The sequence below is a fragment of the Notechis scutatus genome, chromosome 4 (genome assembly GCF_049901735.1).
Source record: "Notechis scutatus isolate UNSWTSFEM ecotype Mainland chromosome 4, rNotScu1.2, whole genome shotgun sequence".
Lineage (NCBI taxonomy): Eukaryota > Metazoa > Chordata > Lepidosauria > Squamata > Elapidae > Notechis > Notechis scutatus.
The window spans coordinates 163,296,195-163,311,253 of record NC_142012.1 but is presented as its reverse complement, the minus strand read 5'-3'; the positions used below and the strand labels follow the sequence as shown (position 1 = coordinate 163,311,253).

Here is a 15,059-nt window from a genome sequence, read left to right as displayed (position 1 = left end):
GAAATTTTAAGTAGTTCAGAGAACCGGCAAATACCGCCTCTGACTGGCCCCGCCCCCATCTATTCTCTGCCTCCCATTGAGTCCCCACTGATTGGCTGGGTCTCCTTTGGTTGCCCTGCCCAGGAGAACAGAGCTGGAAAGCAGGATAGTGGGGTGGGGAGGGAATGGGTTCTTGCAGTGACCTTCCCCTGCCACACCTACCAAGCTATGCCCACCAAGCTACACCACACTCACAGAACCAGTAGTAAAAAAAATTTGAATCCCACCACTGGGGAAAATGTTTCTGGGGACTCAAGGGACAGAGAGTGGAGCATGCAGCATCTCAGGGGAGTGGGGCAGTGGTGGTATTCTACCGGTTCGGTCCGGTTCTAGTATGCCGGTATCGCCGAAGAGCAGCAGAGACCGAATCAGTTCTCTAAGACGCTCTGCTGTTGGGCGCACCCGCCGGCCCGGGCTCCCCTACTGACTTTTATGTCCTGCTTTTGAAGCGCAGCTGCTTTGCGCGGCACAGCAGATTGCTGTGCGTCAGCTGCTGAAGCGACAGGGAGAGTGCAGGATTACAGGAGGTGAGTCGGAAAGCCTCTGTGCCTGCGCAAAGTGCACATTTGGCATGCGCACATGAGCAAAGTGTGAGCACCTGCGCCAAGGGCACCCGCCAAGCCACACCCACCGAACCGGAGGTAAACTTTTTTGAAACGCACTACTGGAGTGGGTGAGGCCTTGGGAGGAGTCAAAGCCGGCGGGCCTGGGCCAGTGCTAGTGTTGTCTCCAAAACTGGGCTCTTGCTTGGCGTCGTAGCCGATAAGTCACCAAACACAAAGGGCGGTACAAAATTATACTTATATTTTGGTACCAAGATATAAGGACTCTGGTTCGAAAGCTAACGAAGGGCCCATTTTGCAATCTTACAGCAAGTTTTATAGTCAAGGGGTGGTCGCCTCCAACCCTTTTGCCCTTTCCCTAATAATGCATGCACAACAGATAATATTGATTGGTTATTTGGATTGTAGCCCCCTAAACCTTTATGCTTGTTATGCTAAATAGCTAAATGTCGTGTCACCTATTTTTCACCCCAGGTCACAGGTATCTTGCAAAGTGTCCTAGTTTCATGTGCCAGCTTTGTGGTTTTGGGGTTGTTGTTTTTTTCCTTATAAGCGAGCTATTCTTGTTCCTAATATCCTAGTGGTTTTCTAACAGGTGAGGTGCAGAGGTGGTATTCAGCAGGTTCTGGCCAGTTCTAGAGAACCAGTAGCGGAAATTTTGAGTATTCGGAGAACCGGTGGTGACCTTTCCCCAGGAGTGGGGTGGCAATGGAGATTTTACAGTATCCTTCCCCTGCCATGCCCACTAAGCCACACACCCACCAAGCCATGCCTCACCCATTAAGCCACACCCGCAGCACTGGTAGTAAAAAAATTTGAATCCCACCACTGGTGAGGTGCTAACTTCTGCCTCACTACAAATATGCAGCCCCAACCCCCTTCATCTTGCAAAGCAGCTCAAGGCAGCACCCCCCACTACCCGCGACCTTCCTCCTTCCGCAGAGAAAAGTAAAAGCAGTTTTAAGTCTTTGTCTGAGACAGCACCCCCCATTCGCCCGCGATCCCCGCTCCTTCTGCAGAGAGAAGACAGGAAGGAGCAAAGCTGCTTAATTGTCTGTTTTAAGGCAAAAAGATGTTTTTATCAGAATTCATATTCCTCACTCTCCTGTCCATTCCATCCCTACTTGGGTCCTATCTCCACATAGGACCCTTCCTCTGATCCCCCAGGGCCTCATCTGTACATACATTCCCATCATCTGACCCTTCACTAGACCTCCCTACATCTGAGGCACCCCAATGATCTATTTAATGACCTGCACGTTTGTTTAACAATTCACTGGGGGCGGGGAGTCATTAAGTGAGAACTCTTGCCAGTTTTCCCCATTGGCTTTGCTTGGTGGAAGCCACCAGTGAAAGTTGGAAGTAGTGATTATGTGACCATGGCAGTGGTGGGATTCAAAAAATGTTTACTATCGGTTCTGTGGGCGTGGCTTGGTGGGCATGGCAGGGGAAGGATACTATAAAATCTCCAGTCATAGGTGGTATTTGCCGGTTCTCTGAACTACTCAAAATTTCCACGACTGGTTCTCCAGAACTGGTCAGAACCTGCCGAATACCACCTCTGGACCATGGGGTGTGTCATGCCCTCGCCAGAGCCTGAATCTGTGGGGGAAGATGAGCTGGAACTGGAGCCAACAGAGATTGAGGGAACTGGAGCCGACAGAGGTTGAGGGCATGGGGCTTCGTTGGCTTCGGAAGAAAATGGGGAAGTTTCAGGATTAGGATGGCTTGTTGGCAGGGAGGCACAGAGGCAGGATGACCAAGCAGTGAACTTGAGAGACAGAGCTCAGACGATGAGCAAGGACCACCCCCTCCTGATCCTCGAGCATGGAGAGAAGAGAGAAGGCGAGAACAGCACAGGTTGACTTGACTATTCGGGAGGAGAGTGTCCCGGCCCTCTTCACAAGGCACACTGGGGAATGAGGCTTAAGGAGACGCTGTGCGGAGGGGCATTTGTGGGGAACAAAGGCTGAATTCCTGGAGTATGGAGTGCCGACGTTTGAACTTTCCCAGAGCCCTTGCATTCTTTCTGGCTTTTGAGACTAACTGCCTTGATCCTTTGCTTCCTGACCTCCCTGATTTGCCCTGCTGGGTTTATTGCTGTGCACTTGTGGTGTTCACAGCGTTGGACTGGACTATTTGCAGCCAGAGGCTGCTTGAGGTGTGCGCGGGGGTGTGTCATCCCTTTGCTCTGAGACTTGCCAGAAATGTGGGAGCGTTTGGGGAAATTTTGAGCAATAAAAAGGCAGTTTGAACTGCCAGCTGCCTGTGTTATCTCTGTGCCATGCCCCGGGTCATCGCAGGATGCTGCAACTGTTATTATTGTGAGCTGATGACCAAGTGCCCGAACGGCGATCACCTGATCCTTGGAGGACCAGTCCTAAGTCCCCCTCATTCAGAATTGTCGTTAACTTTGAACCATAGTTGAGTGAACGGTCATTCGGCAAAAACTACTTGTTTTTGAGGTAGTCCCCAACTTACAACAGTTTGCTTACTGACCGTTCGAAGTTTCAACGGCAACGGAATAAGTGATTTGGGACCATTTTTCACGCTTATGATGACCGTTGCAGCATCCTCCTAGTCATGTGATTTACATTTGAATGCTTGACAACTTGACTCACATTTATGACAGTTGCAGTGCCCCGGGGTCATGTGAACATCTTTTGCGATTTTCTGTTCTGACCCCAACAAATCAAACACAATCCAATAGGAACAGAAACCTTGTAATGCTTTTACAAAATAATTAGCTGTGATAAGCACAAGACTTGCCAAACTGTGCAAGACTTGCCAAAAAATAACAGACCAGAAATAATTTGCAATACAAGAATCTTCAAATAAAAACTCAGGATACTGGAATGTCCACAAGTCTGGAGTTTCAAAACGTCTTTGCCTTCTGCAAAGTATGCTTGTTTCACAGCTGGCTTTTATCTTCTTGAAGGTGTAGCCTTACTCTTGAGTCGCCCGTGCTGTTGTAGCTGCTCTTTCCTACGAGCAATCCTGCGCACACATGCACTTGGCACAGGCTCCTCGAAAACCTCATCATCACTGCTGCCAGCCCCTATAATCTCTGAAGGCAGCAGTCCACTCCCTAATGATCTTGGCCTCTCATCTGAGTTCTCACTCTCCTCAGCCGTCCACATCTGCTGCTGGCTAACCACAACTCTTTCTGACAAGACAAGCCAACGGGCAAACCAGAGTCACTTAACAACCGGGTTTACTAATTTCACAACTGCAGTGATTCACAACTGCTGCAAACAGTCATAAGTTAAAGGTGCTCCTCAACTTATAACAGTTTGTTTAGTGGCCGTTCAAAATTACAACGGCACTGAAAAATGTGACCCATGACCGTTTTTCACTGTGTTGACCCTTGCAACATCCCTACAATCATGTGATCAAAATTCAGATACTTGTCAACTGGTTTGTATTTATGACCATTGCTGTGATCCGGGGTCACGTGATCCCCTTTTGCAGCCTTCTGACAAGCAACGGGGAAGCCAGATTCACTTAATGACTGCAGGTGTCAGGATTTCGGCATTTACCCCCATTTAAATCATGAGTCTCGAGCCAAACTTTCAAAACCTCAAAAGGATTAATTGGGAGTTAACATATCTGGCACTGCCTGGGTGTAGCTGACTCTGAGACACATAATTCATTGTCACCCTTCACCCTGGTTTTCCCCCACCCCCTGGGTGTATCTAATTCATATTGTCCAATGAGACACATCCATAGCCAAGAGTCAGCAATCATGTTCTCCAGTTAGATATTTGCATGGCAGAAACTTCAGTCACCTAGTTACTATCTTTGAAAAACTATTTATGGAATGCACTTTCGATTTCCAAGGTGCCGTACTCTTTCAAACCCCCTTTCCCCCCCACCCTTTCTGTTGGCAACTCTAAAAAGACCATAGAAATATTTTATGAGTTGACAGCAGGGATTCACTGAACAGTCGTGGCGAGAAAAGCCGTAAAATGGGGCAAAACTCACTTAACAAAATTCTCATTTAGCAATGTAAATTTTGGGCTCAATTGCGGTCCGTAAGTTGAGGACTACCTGTACTGCGGTTGTTCTCCTTTCCCTCTGCTCTCCCCAACACACACACACACACACACATACACACACACTGCACCATTTACTCCAGTGGTGGAATTCAAATATTTTTGCCACCGGTTTGGTGGTCATGTCTTGGTGGGTGCGCTTTGCGCGCTGCACACACTTTGCGTGCATGCGCACACCAAATGTGGACTTTGTGCAGGCGCAAAGGCATTCTAAATTGCCTCCTGCAAGCCTGCACGATCTCGGTCGCTTCAGCAGCTCCCGTGAGGCACTATTCTGTGCTGCGCAAAGCAGCTGTGCTTCAAATTCAGCAGATAAAGGTGAGTATGGGAGGCTGGGCAGGTGGGTGGGCCCAACAGCAGAGCGGTGGAGAGAACCGATTCAGTCTCCACTGTTCATCGCTGCTACCGGGTCGCTAGAACCAGGCCGAACCGGTAGAATACCACCACGGATTTACTCCATACATTTATTTATACTTGGTCTCTTTGGTTTGAAAGACCCGTGCTCCTAAAAGACCAGACTACAATACGGGTGGTCCTTGACTTACAACCATTTGTTTAATGACTATTCAAAGTTACAACAGCAATGAGAAAAAGAGACTTGTGACCATTTTTCAAACTTTCAAATCGTTGCAGCATCTCAATGGTCATGCGATCAAAATTTGGATGATTGACTTAATATGGTTGTAGTGTTCTGGGAACTCTTGCAACCTTCTGACGGACAAAATCAACGAGGCGGGGGAAGCTGCCTCACTTAAAAACTTGTGGTGACTCACTTAACAACTGTGGCCAGAAAGGTCATACAATGGGGCAAGACTCACTTAATGACCGTTTTGCTTATCAACAGGAATTTTGGGCCCAATGGTGATCGTACATCGAGGGTTAGCTGTGTAGGTTTTTAGGCCAATGTGAATCACCTGGTCAGAAAACAATAGCTTAACTCACCACATGAAAGAAGCTGCCCACAAATCTTGAACCAAAAATCAGGCCTTTGGTTAGTTTCTGAAAGTTTTCATCTTCAAGAGAGAATCGGTACCCAAACACCAAGATGGCGATCAAATTGAAGAAAGCGTTGGTGATTGGCAACAAAGGATCAAAGGGCTGACCTGAAAAGAAATTTATTGTCAAATGAATATAAAATGTGAGGATTGAAGTATTGCATCCCATTGTCTGCCGAAATGGAATAAATCCTTGACTTACAACCAGTCGCTTAGCAACTGGTTAAAATTACATTTTTTTCAATTCTTAAAAGCTATTTATGACCTGCATTTGATGTTCTGATGGCTGCGTACACATACCCACAGTCGCATGTTTGCATATTCAGTACTCGGCAACCAGCCTGTATATACAGCAGTCACATGACTGCAAGAACCAGCATTTACAGGTAGTCCTCAATTTATGACAATTTCCTTTGCTAAGTTGTTAAGTGAATTGCATCTCATTTATTACTTGTTTTTAAGCAGTTGTTGAACGAATCACTGCAGTGGTTAAGAGAATTGTGCAGTCATTAAGCAAATCTGGCTTCTCCCATTGATTTGGCTAATTGGAAGCTGATTGGGAAATGATGATCATGTGATCTTAGGACTGTGCAGTGAATATAAATACATGCCAGTTGCCAAGTGCCCGAAGTCTGATTTTGTTACCATGGGAATGCTGCACAACAGTCATAAGTTACAGGTGGTTGAAAAACAGCTAAAATAGCAGATTCTGCATGGTGATAAGGGATTGTATAAATATATTAGAAATAATAAATTTTGTAGAAAACAGGAAAATATATGCAATTAAAATGGAAGATGAAACGAGGATTGTTACCCAATGGAATGTCTGATAACAGTTAGATTAAGTAAAAACAAAACTATGTAAAACATAATTGAATTATATCGATGTATGTTAAGGATTTATAAAATATGATTGAAATGAATTATGAGAAGGATGGTAAGGAAATTAATACCAGTTTTCTGGATGAATTTGAATTGCTTAATTATTTTCTTCCTTTTCTGTTTTATTTCTTTTAAATTTAAAACTATTTAGAGGTAATTTAAAGGGGAAGTACCATGCGGAATCTGACTCAAATGGGATTTATGTTATAATATAGCTATTAGGTGATGAATGTTATAATTGTTTAATGGGATAATTTAGAAGTAGAATATTTAATGGGATGTAAAAGGGAATTAGCTATAAGATATAAAGGTGACACGCTCTAATTGGCAACTATAGGAGAAACCTTGTTTTGTAATGTTTGAAATGTGGATACGGATTGAAAGTGTACACAGTACAGATTAAAACCTAAGTACAATTATTATGAAAATATGAAAACTTTGAAAAGGATATGTAATAGACTTAGAAATGAATGAGAGCTATAAAATAAGCCTGAGGGAATTATTTGAGGGGAAAAATTAATAAAGAATATTTAAAGTAGTGATAAGATATGAAATTGAATATGAAAGATGAATATGTAATTGAGATTATATCTGTATACAGATATGAAAACCTGAAACCAAGCTGTTCACTAAAAAAGATGTTTTATTTTTCTTTGTTTTGTGAAAATCTAAATAAAATTGTTTTTTTAAAAAAATAAGTTACAGGTAATCCTCAACTTACAACACTTCGTTTATTGACCATTCAAAATTACAACAGCGTGGAAAAATGTGACTTATGACCATTTTTCACTTTAAAAACTCACTTAACCAATTTCTCACTTAACAACATAAATTTGGGGCTCAGTCGAAGTCCTAACTCAAGGACTACCTGTATAAGTCAAGGACTATCTGCATTTTTCTGTTTTCTGACAAAAAACATCCCATAGAAAACAACGGGTTTGCTTAATGATTGTGGCTTTACACAATACAACCTATGCATTTGCTTAATGACCAACACAAAAAAAGGGAAAATCAATTACAGTCACATGGTGACCTGTTTAATGACTATCACATTTTATTACCATAATTGCAGGCTCAATTCTCATCATAAGTCAAGGATTTCTTGTAAAGATTTAGGCAAACTACCCTGTTTTCCCCGAAAATACAACCTGTCCTAAAAGTAAGTCCTAGCTTGATTTTTACATGTGCGCCCAATATAAGCCCTAAACGCCCCCCCATAAGCCCTAATTAAGATCCCACCCATTTGAGTGCACGGGTAAAAATTAAGGTAGGGCGGGGATGGAGGGTGGAGCTGCCCTACTACTTTCCTTTGGACAGTTGAAGCCAGGCCTCGCACACCCTGACACCTGCCTTGCCGGCCCATTTTTTCTGCAGGCGGCAAGGCTGGCAAGGCTTTCCTGAAGTCTTTGTAGGTGATAACAAAGCTCTGGATCGATCCAGAGCTCCATTATCTGCTGCAGAGGCCTTCAGGAAAGCCTTGCCAGCTGCAGAAGAAGTTCCTGAAGGCCCCTGACAGCGAAAAGGAGGCTGGGGGTGACGCACGCAACTGAGGTTAGTCAGTGGATGACATCCCCCCAAAATAAGACCTGGTGACTTTTTTTTGGTGGTAAAAAAATATATAAGATAGGGTCTTATTTTGGGGGGAAACACAGTAGCTCTTGAGCTGACAGCCTTGGCTGGTCTCACCGACCATTTGAATCAGCGAAGATCTCCACTAGTTGGCCAGCCTCGTTTTGTATTTGACTCTCTATGCCTGTCCTCCCCACTCCAAGTTTCCTCATAGTAAGTAGGCCAAATCGTCTCTGCTGCTTCCAAGTGTGGCCGTTGGAAAGAATAATGCCTGAATCAAACAGAAATAAGGGAAAAATTGTTACTCACAAGAGAGATGCATCGAAGTTATGAAATCATCTGCTCGAGGGTTCCTTGGTGCACTCTGACCTTGGTTATTTTCTTGCAGACGTTTGATTACTCAAACTACGTAACATCATCGGTGCTAGTAAGAAGTGGGGTTTGCCACTGTTTAAATACAAGGGGTTGTACAGCCAAGCTCAGAAAGCACCAAGGACCCCTGATTTCAACCTTGAGCTATAAATATTCTCCTTTATTGGACTCCTTAGTTTAGAAGAGGTCACCACGCTCAGCAAGTCACACTGGTATATTTTGGTGGGAAGAAAGAACGTGCAAGAATGATGTAGAATTAGACACAACATTTAAGGAAATATTCTTTAATGCAACATGCTAAAACTGGATTTGTTCACTTCAGCTTGGTTGCCTGAGGCAGGCCCCATGTCATAAATCAAGGCTAATATTTAAGTCATACATTCTCTTTGAAGTCATAGTTTGGAGTTGGTTTGCATGCCAAATATTGTTTAAAATGGGACTTGCAATTAGATCAGCTTTGGAATCCTTGCCAATTCCCAGTTCTTTGTATAATTTTTAGCATTTCCTTAGTTGCCCAAAGTCACTTGGATAAGATGGGCACCCATATAAATCTGTGTTTTTCAAAATTGGAAATTTTAACGTGGGTGGAGGTCAACTCTCAGAATTCCCAAACCAGCCATGCTGTTGATATTCACACATGTCCATTTTAAAATAGAAAATCCATATTCCCCAGATCCTCCCAAAAAGGTACTTTGTCAAAATGCAACTGGACGTTGTTTCTCCTTGAAAATGTTTCACTTCTCATCCAAGAACCTTTCTTCAATTCTGCTCAATGACCAGATAACGGCAAGGTATATAAATCCTTCCATCCTCCACTATTCAATCAGAACTGAAGAAGCTTCTTGGATGAGAAGCAAAATGTCTTCAAGGAAAAACAAAGTCTAGTTGCCCTTTGAAAAAGCACCTTTGGACAACCATGATCTGGATGACTGAGAATCTCTGCGGATATTTTGCTCAGATGCTTCCCAGAAAAACCAACAATCAGAAACCCATGGATGAGATCATGCCCACATTTACAGCTAACCAGTAGGCATGTCCACAAAACAAGATTTAAAAAAACCTCAAAATGATGGTTGCAATGATGCACCTGAAGTTCCAGATAGTTTATTACATCCACCTACAGCCAAACCTTTTTTCTTTCTTTTTTTTTTTGCTGCATTCCAGTGACTCGGCCTTCAGCAATTCCCTAGCCCATGAGATAGACTTAAATCATCCATAGCTGTTGATGTAGCCTTCATCAGAATGCATCAGAAACAAGATGGCATATTTTATGCCTACATATTTTTTTAGCAACTTCAAGATGGACAGTGTGGCATCTGACATGATTGGTTCAGATTCGGTCATCTGTTTTTGGACATCCACCTCCTTACATGTGAAAGGATCACTTCTTGCTTTTTCACGCCCACAAAGCTTTCAGGACTTCCTGGAAACTTATCTGTCTCATTTATAACTTTGGAGATTTAACATAAACACATATAAACATTTGAAATATTTTAACATTGGGGCTTTTTCTCAAGGCACTGCTGGGGATGAAGTTGGAATATTATAGCATATGTTCTAAAGTTGTCGTTTTGAAAGTCACTTTGAACCTAAATGGCATATTACAGATTAACAGAGTTGGAAGGGACCTTGTAGTTCATCTAGTCCAACCCCCCGCCCAAGCAGGAGATCCTACACCATTTCTGACAGATGGCAGTCCAGTCTCTTCTTGAAATCCTCCAGGGATGAAGCTCCCACAACTTCCAAAGGCAACTTCTGTTTCATCGGTTGATTATTCTCACTGTCAGAAAGTTTCTCCTTATTTCCAGGTTGAACCTCTCCTTGTTTAGTTTCCATCCATTATTCCTTGTCTGGCCTTCAGGTGCTTTGGAAAATAAGTTGACCCCTTCCTCTCTGTGGCAGCCCCTCAAATATTGGAACACTACTATCATGTCTTCCCTGGTCCTTCTCTTCACTAGACTAGCCAAGCCTAGTTCCTGTAACCATTCATCGTACAGTTGTGCTCATAAGTTTACATACCCTGGCAGAATTTATGATTTCTTGGGCATTTTTCAGAGAATATGAATGATAACACAAAAACTTTTATGTCACTCGTGATTAGTGGTTGACTGAAGCCATTTATTGTCAATCAACAGTGTTTACTCTTTTTAACCCATAATGACAACAGAAACTACCTAAATGACCCTGATCAAAAGTTTATATACCCTGGTGATTTTGGCCTGATAACATGCACACAGGTTGGCACAAAGGGGTTTGAATGGCTGTTAAAGGTAACCATCCTCACCTGTGATCTGTTTGCTTGTAATTAGTGTGTGTGTATGAAAGGTCAATGAGTTCATGGACTCCTGACAGACCGTTGCATCTTTCATCCAGTGCTGCACTGACATTTCTGGCTTCTGAGTCATGGGGAAAGCAAAAGAATTGTCAAAGGATCTGTGGGAAAAGGTAGTTGAACTGTATAAAACAGGAAAGGGATATAAAAAGATATCCAAGGAATTGAGAATGTCAGTCAGCAGTGTTCAAACACTAATCAAGAAGTGGAAAATGAAGGGTTCTGTTGAAACCAAACCACGGTCAGTTAGACCAACTAAAATTTCAGCCACAACTGCCAGGAAAATTACAAATAACTTCAGGTGAAATACAGGACTCTCTGAAAACATGTGGTGTGACTGTTTCAAGATGCACAATAAGGAAGCACTGGAAGAAAGATGGGTTGCATGGTTGAGTCACCAAAAGAACGCCATTACTACGCAAATGCCACAAAGCATCCCGCTAACAATATGCCAAACAGCACAGAGACAAGCGTCAAACCTTCTGGCACAAAGTCATTTGGACTGCTGAGACCAAAATTGAGCTTTTTGGCCACAACCATAATTGCTACTTTTGGAGAGGAGTCAACAAGGCCTATGATGAAAAGTACACCATTCCTACTGTGAAACACGGAGGTGGTTCACTGATGTTTTGGGGATGTGCGAGCTACAAAGGCACAGGAAATTTGGTCAGAATTGATGGCAAGGTGAATGCAATATGTTATCAAAAGATATTGGAGGAAAATTTGCATTCATCAGCCCGGAAGCTGTGCAAGGGACGTACTTGGACATTCCAACATGACAATGATCCCAAACACAAGGCCAAGTCGACCTGTCATTGGCTACAGCAAAATAAAGTGAAGGTTCTGGAGTGGCCATCTCAGTCTCCTGACCTCAATATCATTGAGCCACTCTGGGGAGATCTTTCCCAAACGTGCAGTTCATGCAAGACAGCCCAAAAATTTACAGGAACTGGAAGCTTTTTGCCCGGAAGAATGGGCAGCTTTACCATCTGAGAAGATAAAAAGCCTCATCCACACATACCACAAAAGACTTCAAGCTGTCATTGATGTTAAAGGGGGCAATACACTGTATTAAGAACTGAGGTATGTAAACTTTTGATCAGGGTCATTTGGGTAGTTTCTGTTGTCATTATAAGTTAAAAAGAGTAAACACAGTTGACTGATAATAAATGACTTCAGCCAACCACTAACCATGAGTGAAAGAAAAGTTTTTCTGTTATCATTCATATTTTCTGAAAAATGGCCAAGAAATCATAAATTCTGCCGGGGTATGCAAACTTATAAGCACAACTGTATGTTTTAGCCTCCACAAGGCCATAATAGAGGCTGTTTTTGCATAAACGTACATGTATACTGTATATATGGGACACGGTGGCTCACTGGCTAAAGATGCTGAGCTTGTTGATCAGAAAGGTTGGCAGTTCGGCGGCTCGAATCCCTAGTGCTGAGTAACAGAGTGAGCTCCCGTTGCTTGTCCCAGCTGCTGCCAACCTAAGCAGATCGAAAGCATGTAAAAATGCAAGTAGAAAAATAGGGACCACTTTGGTGAGAAGGGAACAGCATTCCGTGTGCCTTTGGGCATTTAGTCATGCTGGCCACATGACCACGGAGACGTCTTTGGACAGCGCTGGCTCTTCGGCTTTGAAACGGAGATGAGCATCGCCCCTTAGAACCAGAAACAACTAGCATGTATGCGCGAGGGGAACCTTTACCTTTTATACTGTATATAAATAAATGTATATAAATGTATGTAAATAAATAAATTGAATTTTAAAAAAGGAAAAGCACAGTTTACACCTTACCTTTTCCTCTGGACAGAGCCCTTAAAAAGGGGGTCTCTACTCGTTCAGAGAAGTCATCAGAATGGTTGATCAATCCATGTTTCACAACTTTGTATCCTGACAGTACTATTACAGGTAAATTCCATGCCAGTAATGTGTAAATATTTCCATAACGTTTCGCAAGCTGCCATTAAGGGGGGGGAAAGAAGAAGAAGCAATATAATTCAGGTGAAGAAGAATGCAGGTAGTCCTCAACTTACAACCAAAATTGAGCCCAAAATTTCCACAAAGACGGTTTGCCAAGTGAGTTTTGCCCCGTTTTATGACTTTTCTAACCACCGTTGTTAAGCGAGTCATTGCAGTTGTTCAGTCAGTAAGAAGGTTCTCAAGTGAATCTGGCTTCCTCATTGATTTTATTCATCAGAAGGTCACAAAGGGTGATCACACAACCCCAGAACATTGCGACCGTCGTAAATACAGGGCGGTTGCCAAGTTTTGCACACGTTACCCGGGGGATGCTGCAATGGTTGTAAATATAAAAACGGTCATAAGTCATTTTTTTCAGTGCCACTGTAGCTTTGGTCACTAAATGAATGGTTGTTAAGTCGAGGACGACAGGTCCTCGACTTACAACAGTTCATTTAGTGACTGTTTGAAGTTACGATGGCCTTAAAAAATGACTTTTGACCGTTTTTCACAACTTGTGACTGTTGGCAGCATCCCCATGGTCATGTGATCAAAATCAAGACGCTTGGAAACTGACTTGTATTCATGACGGTTGCAGTGATCCCCTTTTGCAACCTCCTGACAAGCAAAGTCAATGGAGAACTCAGATTCGCTTTACCACCCTGTCACTAACTTCACAACTGCGGTGATTCGCTTAACAACGGTGGCAAGGAAGGTTGCAAAATAGGGCAAAACTCACTGAACAAATGTCTCAATAGAAATTGTGGTCATAAGTTGAGGGAGTCGTTGTACCTGTATTCGGTTCCTTCTTTCACAGCAATTTCAGAGGTAAAAATTAGCATCGTCATAAGCAACAAACCATGATCATCATTCCAAAGAGCCGCTGTTCACTTTGGACTCATAACCACCATTCTCAGTCTGTTGCTCCTCCTGTTTTTGCTTTTCAGCCAAGATTCCTGCTGTTTTTGCCCTCTCGCCTTTCCTTTATTCCCTGGTTTTCTCCATCTATTGTTTTCTGTACTTGCATCCTTTGTCTGCTACAACGCCTCTTGCCTGTCAACAACCACAACAATACATGAGCAAACAACTGATAGGAACTCAAGGTAAACCGCTTCAAACTCAATTGCAGACAATACGACTTCAGCCACAGAGTGGTCAACGCCTGGAACACCATACCTGACTCCATGGTTACAGCCTCCACCCCTCACAGCTTCAGCCTCAAACTGTCTACCATGGACCTCACCCCATTCCTAAGAGGTCCTTAAAGGGGGCGTGCATAAGCGCACCAGCGTGCCTTACCAGTGGTGGGATTCAAATTTTTCTATTACTGGTTCTGTGGGCGTGGCTTGGTGGGCATGGCAGGGGAAGGATACTGTAAAATCTCCAGTCAGAGGTGGTATGTGCTGATTCTCCGAACTACTCAAAATTGCTGCTACCGATTCTCCAGAACTAGTCAGAACCTGCTGAATACCACTTCTGGCGCCTACCGTCCCTGTCTTACTGTCCCCGTTTATCTGTATTGACTTCCTTTGTTCCTGTTTATGTTCATACCTGTACTTGTTATCTTGTACATGTTTGACAAACAAATAAAATAAAATAAATAAAATCCTTTTGAACGTATACTTGTAGGGATAGCAAGATTTCTTCCCACAGAGAAACAGTTTGTAAAATCAGCAGGAGCTTCCCTGACCACATACAAAGGTAGACCTCGTATAGAGACTGCCTTGTTTAACAACAATTCCCAGGTAAGACACCAATGACTTTATGACTGACTGATCTTTGTATTTATGACCTTGGCGGGACTGTAAAGAAAGGAAATCTCAAGTAAGCCCCTAAGCACAGTCAGCAGTTCACTCAGTGACCCATCCCAACTGTGGTCACTGGATGAGGACTACCAGGATACAAATTCTCAATCCCCTAAAAGTCATGTATTCATCCTCCAGACTTTACAGACCCAATACCTTCTTCTCCATCACTGCCACCAAAGTCAAATGACTGCAGTTCTCTTCAATTAAGTTTAATAAATAAAATAAGTCTAAATAAATAAATAATAAATAGCTAGCTTCATAATCAAAAAAACAAAATTACACAAGTGGGAAAAAAAATACCTGAATTAGAAGATCAGGGGTTAGTCTAAAACCAGTCCGCCAGCTGATTCCAATTAAAGGAAGTGGCAAAGGTCCAGGTGGACATTTTCTGAGCAACCGGAGTTGTTTTAGAAAGTACACCACCGAAAGACTCAGCAGCAGAAGCAGAATCGTTGAAAATATCCAGAGTTGCGCCAT

At 43.1% G+C, this 15,059-nt stretch overlaps 1 protein-coding gene across 1 annotated transcript in view; it reads right to left on the bottom strand.

Annotated features, from left to right (window-relative positions):
* LOC148131009 (cytochrome P450 2J2-like) overlaps nucleotides 1–15,059 on the bottom strand; it is a 29,671-nt gene extending 14,612 nt beyond the window's left edge. The window contains exons 1-4 of the mRNA XM_087965516.1: nucleotides 14,883–15,059; nucleotides 12,610–12,772; nucleotides 8,225–8,374; nucleotides 5,600–5,760 (exon numbers count right to left, since the gene is read on the bottom strand). Coding sequence (XP_087821642.1) covers nucleotides 5,600–5,760; nucleotides 8,225–8,374; nucleotides 12,610–12,772; nucleotides 14,883–15,059 — 651 coding nt within the window. The remainder of the gene's footprint in view (nucleotides 1–5,599; nucleotides 5,761–8,224; nucleotides 8,375–12,609; nucleotides 12,773–14,882) is intronic.